We start from the raw sequence: 9,312 nt of genomic DNA, 5'->3' as shown, positions 1-9,312 counted from the left end.
AAAACAAGATGTGTCCTACAAAAATACAATATTACTGAGTGAATTCTATACACCTCAGTTTTCCCTTCCTTTGGGAAGCAAAGTTGTTCAGACTACAAACTGGACAAGCTAAGTGGGACTCCTACTCTCTCCATATATAATCTGCCAGATTTGTAAATAGGGTGACATTAACTGCCTTACAGGTCTGTAATAGCCCTCATTTGTTTAATAAATATTTAATGAACATCTAGTGTATGCTATGCCTTGGTTGACATACTGGGGGTACAAATGTAATTTAGGATATAAAATGTTTAGCAGAAAGCCTAGCTCATTTAATGCTATATATGGTTACTATTAGTAGGTTGTCATAGCTGCGCATCGACATTCGCATGTGTCACAAAGCCTCAGTGATCAAATATGTGAGATTTGTGACGTTTGCCACTAATCCAGGCAGGGTCCCTGTGGAGCCAGTATTCCTCCCAGCAGAAACGCTCACTGCAGGAATCGCAGCTCGGTGGGGCCGCTCCTCCCCTTTGAGCCGCCAGAGGGCGCGCGGTCTCTACCGCCCCGCCCGCTGCCATCTGCGCTTGCGCCGCACTGGCCGCCCTGCCTCCGTTCCCCTCCCCCGTCCCACACTGGGCGCCTGTCCCGCCTCGTGCCTTAACGCTCCGCCTCCGTTGCCCATAGCGGCTGTTTGTTGACTTCCGGGAGCGCGGCAGCGGCCAATGCCAAGAGGGTCGCTATGGGGGCCCCCGGGGGTACAGAAGCCCGCACTGTGGCTGAGGCACTGCCTTAAGCTCCCCCGAGCTGCCCCCGCACTCTTCCTAGAACTGACGGAGACTTCCCTTACGGCCCTCAGCATGGGGGAGCCCGAGATTCTGGTGCCCGGTGAGTCGCGCCCTCGACGGTGGCGGCGGGCCGGGAGGGAGGGTCCGCGGGCGGGCGAGCGGCCAGGCTCCGCCTCCAGGCGGGCCCGGTCGGGGTACAGGCCTGAGGCTTAGCGACCGGACTGAGACCAGATCTCTTGCCCGGCCTCCGCAAGTAACTGAGAGGACAAGATCAGACGGGACGGATGGGTTAGGGGACAGTGGGGAAAAGGGTTCCTGACTTTCTGAGTTTTAAATAAACTTTTGATGAGTTTCTCCAAGGCAGGGACACCTTTTTCTTCACTACAAACTTTCCGAAGCACGACGGGCTTCAGACTTGGGCGCCTTGGAGATCGGCAGGACCCGGTTACATATTCAGCGCAGTAAAAAGGGGCTGATGCGGGGGTTCGGGTTAAAGGGAGTGGAAAAAACGAATTGGAGAAAGAGGAAAGCTTGAGATAGTGATTTGGGGTTTATTTGTTTTTTAAGACCCCCACCATCAGCTCTACGATTTGAAATACATTTGACATTGTGACCTGTACCTTCTACGACATAATAGACGTTTCACGAAGCACTACTTGTTATAACCATTTGAGATGCTCTCGGAGTTTTCTATAATACATTTGTTATATGTATTATAGAAAACTCCGAGAGTTTTAGTCGTAGATTACTAAATTGATTTTCCTGACCCACTAGTGGATCACGACCAACAGTTTGAACTTTAAAAAAGCACTGACTAGAACAGAATTATAGTCATTGAAATGTGTGTTGCGTTTTGTGCCATGCTCCAGGCTCAAACAGTCTTAGATTCCTGGCCTCCTGGAGTTGTAAAAGTTGACAAGAAATTAAAAAAAAGAAAAAAAAAAAGTAACAGTGCAGTTTGACAATAGATGCCGGGGGACCAGAACAGAGCCACTAAACCCTAGCCTGGGGTGGGGTGGCAGAGGGAGGCTTCCTGGAGAATCAGGAGAAAACAGTAAAGTGATTCATTCTGGGGAAACTGTTCTTGATCCTGGCTTCCCAACTCTCAATTATTAATTCGAAATGTGATGCTTCACAAGGATTCTCAAAAGATTCTCCATAGTGGCTAGTCTCATGAGCATTGATATTTATTATTAATACTTATATTTGCTACATTTTCCTTTCTGGTACCAATTAGTTTATGTGATGATCCTCCTTAAGATTTCCTCAGAAGCTGGATCTGGCCTATTTAGTACAGGCATGTGTTTGTATTTAAATGGTTATTGGGAACTTACAGGGGTTTTCAGTCTCTCTTCAAAATGGTACTGGGCCAAAACAATTTGTGAATACTACTCAAATCAAGTAATGACTTAATTTAAGAATATTAAATTTCTACATTGCTGCCCCCAATCTCCTAGAACCATGGCATTTTGTTATAGTGTTTGAAGGAACAAAATAAACCATTCTTTCCCTTACAGAGCTTATGGTAAAAAAAAAAAAAAAAAAAAAAAAAAAAAACTCTATAACTAATGAGAAGCTTCCTGAGTACTTCTATTGAGAGAATCTTTTCATTATATACATGATCCTTAAACTGAATCCTCAATTCTCAGTAAAATCAGTAGGAAACTGAAAAGTTTCTCTATTAAATACTTAGATAATCTTATCTTTAACATTAAGAGTGTTGAAAGTTATGTTTGACTACCTGCTCACCATTAAGATGACCTGAAAACAGTTATGAATGTATGTGTGTAAGAAGGTAACAGACTTAAAAATAATTGAAGTTTATTAAAGGACCACTTTGTGTAAGGGAGTATGGGTACTGAGGACAATCTACACTCTCTGAAACTTTAGAATATAAGTGAGAAAACAAAATATTGAGCAACAAAAGATGTGTGTAACGATTTGATTGGAGAGGTTGCTTAATAGTGCATAGTTAATTGCCATATAAATTCTGTACATCTCATAATTCAGAGAAACCAATGATCACTTCCAGCTCTTAGAATAAAGGAAGTGTTTTAAGGTGGCTGTGAGCTAACATATTGGCCATTCTAGGCAACATATACTAGATTCTTTACATATACTATCTCATTTAACCCTCAAAACAACCCTATGAAATTGGTGTAGCCCTGTATTTACACTATTATAAATGCATTTTACATTCATTCACTATCCTGCTTATACCTGTGTGACATTCAGGGTATATAAGATGGAATATTGGTACTTAGACACTATCAAATAAAGACTAATCATCAAAGAGAAATCAAAGTCTTGGTAAAGTAACCTGTTCAAGATCACATAGCTAATTATTCAGAGTGAGAATCTGAAGACCTGATTACGCTTAAAGCCTTTTTGTTTAGCTGCCTTCCCATAGTACAAATGAAAGAGGTATTGTGTAAATAATTTGTTTCTGTCTTGACCCTGGTTTTATGGGTATTCATGGTGATTTCCAATAGACACATAAAGAGTTGACCATTTGTGGTTACATTCCTTTCCCTTAGCTTGAGAACACTGGAGGTTTTTTGGAAAAACTGGACCAAAGAAAATTCAAACTGACTTATATAAATCCTCCCCTAGAATGTCCTGGTGATCCTAATGAAGAAACTCAATACTGCCCTATTTCTGAATGTAGAAAAGAGCTCTTGGTCCAGGGACCAGACTTTGAGGTGTTAACCAGAGTGAATAGGGTACACATTGTACCAGCTCATTCCCAGGATCAGATGTCTACCTGATGACAGTAGAACTATTAGAAATAGATGACTGACTTCTTTGTGATAATATATTTCTCACTAATAGATTTTGTAGGTCAAACTAGAATGACGTTTAAGGAGTAAGACTGAATTAAGGGGGAAGAAGGGAAACTTGAAGTGCTTGAAGCTGGGTATGATGGTGCATGGCTGTAATCCCATCTACTCTAGATGCTCAGGCAAGAGGATTGCAAGTTTGTAGGCAGCCTCACCAATTTAGTGCAACCCTGTGTCAAGATTCAAATTAAAAAGGGCCGGGGATATGGCTCAGTGGTAGAGCATCCCTGTGTTCAATCCATAGTAACCCCACCATCCCCCCGAACAGTGCTCCAGTAAAGGCAGAACTGTCATGAGACAGGGATTTGTGTAGATATATTACTAAAAGTGTATTTTCATAACTGGCAGCATATTAAAAGTTGTTAAATAGAAATTGTCTTATATTTGCAGATTCGGGTGCTGTGTTTACATTTGGAAAAACTAAATTTGCTGAAAACATGCCCAGTAAATTCTGGTTTAAACATGACATACCTATATATCTCTCATGTGGAGATGAACATACTGCTATTGTTACAGGTTAGTATTACAATCCTTAATCAGAACAATAATACTTTGAGAATTCTAAATAATATAGATGTGCTGTGTTTTCAACATGTTGAAGATATATAGAAGGTGTTGTTTTATACTTAGCCAGAGAATTCTTCACAAACTGATTTCATCAAGAGTCTTTTGATTTTAAGTTACTTTAATATATTTAATTAAAATATGATTTCCTATACACACAACTTTCTTCAAATAAGTCTATTTCAATATAATAAAAATTGTTGCTGTATTATCTTAGAAGCTACTAATAAAATCTGGTCATACATTGAAGGTAATATGTTTTAACATAGAAAATCAGTGACTTTTTTAGGTGTGACTTTTTTATTGTCATGTGATAATGTTATCTCACATTATTTATTTGATGAGTGCTTTAATTTGTTATTTCTCTTCCCACTAGGAAATAATAAATTGTACATGTTTGGCAGTAACAACTGGGGTCAGTTAGGATTAGGATCAAAGTCAACCATCAGCAAGCCAACGTGTGTCAAAGGTTTGGGGTCTTGTCTTCTTTTTCACTTTAAATACTTAACAAACTACATTAAGTACTTCCATACTGATTGTGTAGTTCTTTAATGTCATAAATGATAAAGTCTTTAGCTCTTCATTTTGTAACATTCACTTGAATATTATCAGAACTTTATATGAAATTCAAACCTACTTTCATGTGGTAAAGTCTAAAAATCACACTGATTTTTAAACCCAGGGATCACAAAGGAAGTCATGATTTTACAGTATTACATTTGGACATCCTCTTTTTGCTTCTTTGTAAAACTACTTAAATATTACTGTTATTGCATATATAGATAACAGACATTATAATGTGCTAGAGTTTTGAGCTCTCATATATCATGGTCATATGTAGTTGTTAGTTTTGTAAAACATACTTTATGCTGTAGTACATAATGAGTGGATGAACTGAACAAAACATTAAGACTGGGATTGATTAGTACTAGTGTGCAAGAATTTCAGGACTAAACATCTGAAATCATGACTGTCCCAGAAAACCTTTCTCTCTATTACAAGCAAAGCCTCTGGGTATAACCATGAACATCAACTAAATTTGAAAGGGTGATAGACATTTCTTAGGATATGACAAGAACAGTATTCTTTATCTTTCTACCTAAAATTTAAATTGCAGCTCAGAATCTCAGGTGCAAGCTTATCTTATCCATGCTCTTTATATAGGTATTGTTGTGGGACTTTTGAAATATTCCACATGGTCAAACTGCTAAATGCTTGTGGGTATTCACAGTGCCCATAGTGCTTACTCTTTAATATCTTATCTAATAGTCTAAAAAGGAGATCCTTGAGACCAGGGGCTTTTAATCATCTGTGTAGATGCTATGCCCAGCAATTAGAAGATATTCTAGAAATGTTTTTTTAATATGTAGATAAATTAATGAACAACTTTAACATAGGTGTATGCCTATGAATATTGGACTTATGGTTTTCCATTGGATATGGTAAAAGTGAGCTTGATAATGGTGATGGCAGGTTAAGTAATGGATCAGGTTGGTGAGGAGGCAGCACAACAGAATCCAGTGGATTGTGGCATCTTTTAATTACCTGTGGGATTTTAAAAATATACCAATACTTAAGCCCTACCTCAGACCCACTGACTCACTGTTTTCAGTGACTCACTGTGTTATATTACAAAACTAGTTAAGAACATCAACTTTGGAAACAGGTAAACCTGCTTTTCATCTCAGTTCTGGGGCTGGGGATGTAGCTCAGTGGTAGTGCACATTCTTAGCATGCACAAAGCCCTGGGTTTGATCCCCATGACCAAAATAAATAAACAATTTCTTTTACCACTTAGTTACCATTTGACCTGGACTATTTATTATTTTCATAACCATAAAATATTTTAATTGTCATATTCATATATTTTTAGCTCTTAAACCTGAAAAAGTAAAACTTGCTGCCTGTGGAAGGAACCACACCCTAGTTTCAACAGGTATAGTATTTAACTGGTATGACTTCTTGCCCGGCTTTGAGAACTGAGATCTCACTCTGGTAATGTTTTGGGGTTTATAAAATTAATAGAAAATGGTACCTTGGCAATAGATAGATAGGGCTTTTAAAAATGTGTTTAGTACATGTTTGCCTTTGTAAATATGCAGATAAATGTTAAATGACTAAAGAAAAAGCCTTTGTTAAATTATATCAAGGGACAGCATCTCCTTACCTATAGGCACACCTCAAGATCTAGTTGCTTCTGTTCTTGTTCTTACCTCTTCCTTACTGAGGGTAAGTGGAAGCCAACCAAAGTCAGCGTGGTTCTGATCAAAATCCAAACAGGCTGTGTGTGTGGGGTGGGTAGAAATTGACAAAGTGATTCTAAAATATATGTGGAAAATCAAAGGACATAAAACAGCCAAAACAATTTTGAGAAAGACCAATTTATAGGACTGATACTACCTGATTTCAAGACCTATAAAGCTACAATATTCAAGACATCATGGCATTAGCAAAACGATAGAGAAAGATTAATGAAATAGAATAGAGTACAGAAATAGATTCTCACATATATGCCCCACTGATTTTTGACAAAGGTGCTACGGCAATCAGTGGAGAGTATTTTCTTTCTTTTTCTTGGGTGGGGCGGGGGGAACCAGGGATTGAACTCAGGGGCACTCAACCACTGAGCCACATCCCCAGCCCTAGTTTGTATTTTATTTAGAGACAGGGTCTCACTGAGTTGCTTAATGCCTCGCCCTTGCTGAGGCTGGCTTTGAACTCATGATCCTCCTGCCTCAGCTTCCCGAGCTTCTGGGATTACAAGCATGCACCACTGCACCCAGGGAAAGTATTTTCAACAAATTTAACAATTAGCAGTTCCTGACTACTTAACAATTCTTCTTGTCTCCTTCCTTTCCTCCAACCCTAAGCTGCTTCTATCTTTAGGCTGTTCTCTCTGCCTTAGCTCCTCCTCACCAGTCTGCCTTTGTTTATACTTTTCTTCACTGTTAATAGAGGGAATATCTGGTATACACTAACCTGTCTTGTAAGCAAGATGACTATAGTATTACAATGTTTCATTTCCGTGTACAGAAGGAGGCAGTGTATATGCAGCTGGAGGAAATAATGAAGGGCAATTGGGACTTGGTGACACTGAAGAGAGAAACACCTTTCATCGAATTAGCTTTTTTACATCCCAGCATAATATTAAACAGCTTTCTGCTGGATCTAACACGTCAGCTGCCCTAACTGGTAAGATGTATTTTAATTGCAATCTGGGACACATACTTTCATTTAGACCAAGATATATCAAGTTGGTAAACTCAAGACAGCATTGTCATTTAATTTTCTTGCATTGACTGTGTGCTTTCAGAAGACATTTGTTTTTATTATAGAGGATGGAATACTTTTTAATGTAGGGTGTAAATTCTGAAGGGCACATTGGTTTTAAAAATATGAGTAATGTGTGTGTGCCTCATATTTCAATATATTTTTAGTGAGATATAAATATACATTTAGAGGTAATTGGTAAATAAATTTTAAGCTCTACTATCCATCTACTAATTTAGATATTCTGAAATATTATCTTAATTGTTATATACTTCCAGTTTTAACTGAAGTTACTAATCAGAAACCTGTTGGGCATACGTTATAAAAATATTATGGTTTGTAATGTTTATTGCATATCTCAGCCATCCCTGTCAAAAGCACATATAAGAACTTTAAAAGTTGGTGTCAAGATCACCTTGGTGTCACTGAAGCTGTTTGCTATCTGTTTTGTTCCAAATAGGAGACTATACATGTCCAGTGTTGCTCTACTAGGAAAGTCAGAGTTGTATCTGAAGCTTTTCTCTTCAGTTTTGTCATCCAGATAGTTAGCTTTTTCATATTCTTCTTTCAGTTATCATTTTATTATTAAACAACTTCAAAGACTTTTAAAATTTTTAATAAAAAATTAAAGCAAATAATCATTAGTAATTCCTTTCTAAATTTTTTATCCTAATTTTAACTTTTTCCAACTTTGAAAACCCTTATCAGAAAGGTCATAAATGAACACGTTTTTGAGATGCTAGATATGGTAATATATCTCCTCATTCTCTGAAACTAGAATTTGTGTTTTCAGGTGTAAAGAAAAGAGATTAGTGAAACATATTTCTTTTCACTTCTTCTTCTTCTTCATTTATATAGTGTTCTCAAGAGCAAGGTCTTCCATTCACTTTTGACCTGGAACTTGCTCTTTTGATCTGGAAATGTTTTGTGTGACTTGTGCTGGCTCTCAGTTCAGTGGCAGGTAGACTGCTTGGAAGAAGGAAAATATTTCTGTTTAGAGACATTATAATGAGACAAGGTGATTATAGGAAATGACATCCTGTGTTTGCTATTGAGATAAAAGTATGAACATAATCAAAGAGATTTACAATCATTTCATTCTGTTTTTTATTGTTATTGATGTATTTCATAATAGAAATTGAACTCTTTAGTAGCCAGCTGATATAATTGTCTTGGTACTTTTCTTTTAAGACATATAATTTTTCTAAATTAAAAAAATAAATGGCCTGTTGGAATTACAATAGCTGCAGAATCCTACTACCTTTTAAAACTTTTCTCTCCTTGTGTTTTCTTTACAGAGGATGGAATACTTTTTATGTGGGGTGACAATTCTGAGGGGCAAATTGGTTTAAAAAATATGAGTAATGTGTGTGTGCCTCATCAAGTGACCATTGGGAAACCAATCTCCTGGATCTCTTGTGGATATTACCATTCAGCTTTTGTAACAAGTAAGCAGAACATTTTGGATTCATCACATTATCTCTCATTTCTGAGCTATTCAATTAATAATAAAATTATATTAACATATTCTACAGTTCTGTAGAAATAATGCCATGGTTATCCATGTAATGAAATGATTTCCATCTGTTTTACATCACAGTATTTCTCTATTTCTATAATAAATTTTGTAATTTTAGATTCTCTCTGACATGTTGGCTTTTTAGGTGAATGTTATGTCTATTGATATAATTGAATGTTATGTCAATTGATATAATTGAAACCTTTCTAAACATTGATTCTCAAGCTTTTTAAATCCCTTTGGCATTGAAAAAAAGACCTATGAGCCACTTTCCTCTGGACCCACTTGCCTCTGAATCTTAACCTACTCTACTCTTTTGTACTGATCATTTATTTTATTATTTCAAGTAAAT

General features: G+C 37.3%; 1 protein-coding gene across 3 annotated transcripts in view; it reads left to right on the top strand.

The window, feature by feature from the left end:
* Nucleotides 1-666: 666 nt before the first annotated feature.
* Rpgr (retinitis pigmentosa GTPase regulator) overlaps nucleotides 667-9,312 on the top strand; it is a 49,545-nt gene continuing 40,899 nt past the window's right edge. For all 3 annotated transcript variants that reach the window (XM_077106397.1, XM_077106396.1, XM_077106395.1), the window contains exons 1-6: nucleotides 667-867; nucleotides 3,998-4,123; nucleotides 4,548-4,640; nucleotides 6,045-6,107; nucleotides 7,205-7,363; nucleotides 8,740-8,889. In XM_077106397.1, coding sequence (XP_076962512.1) covers nucleotides 705-867; nucleotides 3,998-4,123; nucleotides 4,548-4,640; nucleotides 6,045-6,107; nucleotides 7,205-7,363; nucleotides 8,740-8,889 — 754 coding nt within the window. In that variant the 5' untranslated portion in view covers nucleotides 667-704. The remainder of the gene's footprint in view (nucleotides 868-3,997; nucleotides 4,124-4,547; nucleotides 4,641-6,044; nucleotides 6,108-7,204; nucleotides 7,364-8,739; nucleotides 8,890-9,312) is intronic.

Source organism: Callospermophilus lateralis, chromosome X (assembly GCF_048772815.1).
Source record: "Callospermophilus lateralis isolate mCalLat2 chromosome X, mCalLat2.hap1, whole genome shotgun sequence".
NCBI classification, from domain to species: domain Eukaryota; kingdom Metazoa; phylum Chordata; class Mammalia; order Rodentia; family Sciuridae; genus Callospermophilus; species Callospermophilus lateralis.
The sequence above is the reverse complement of the archived record's forward strand: the minus strand, read 5'-3'. Positions and strand labels throughout refer to the sequence as shown.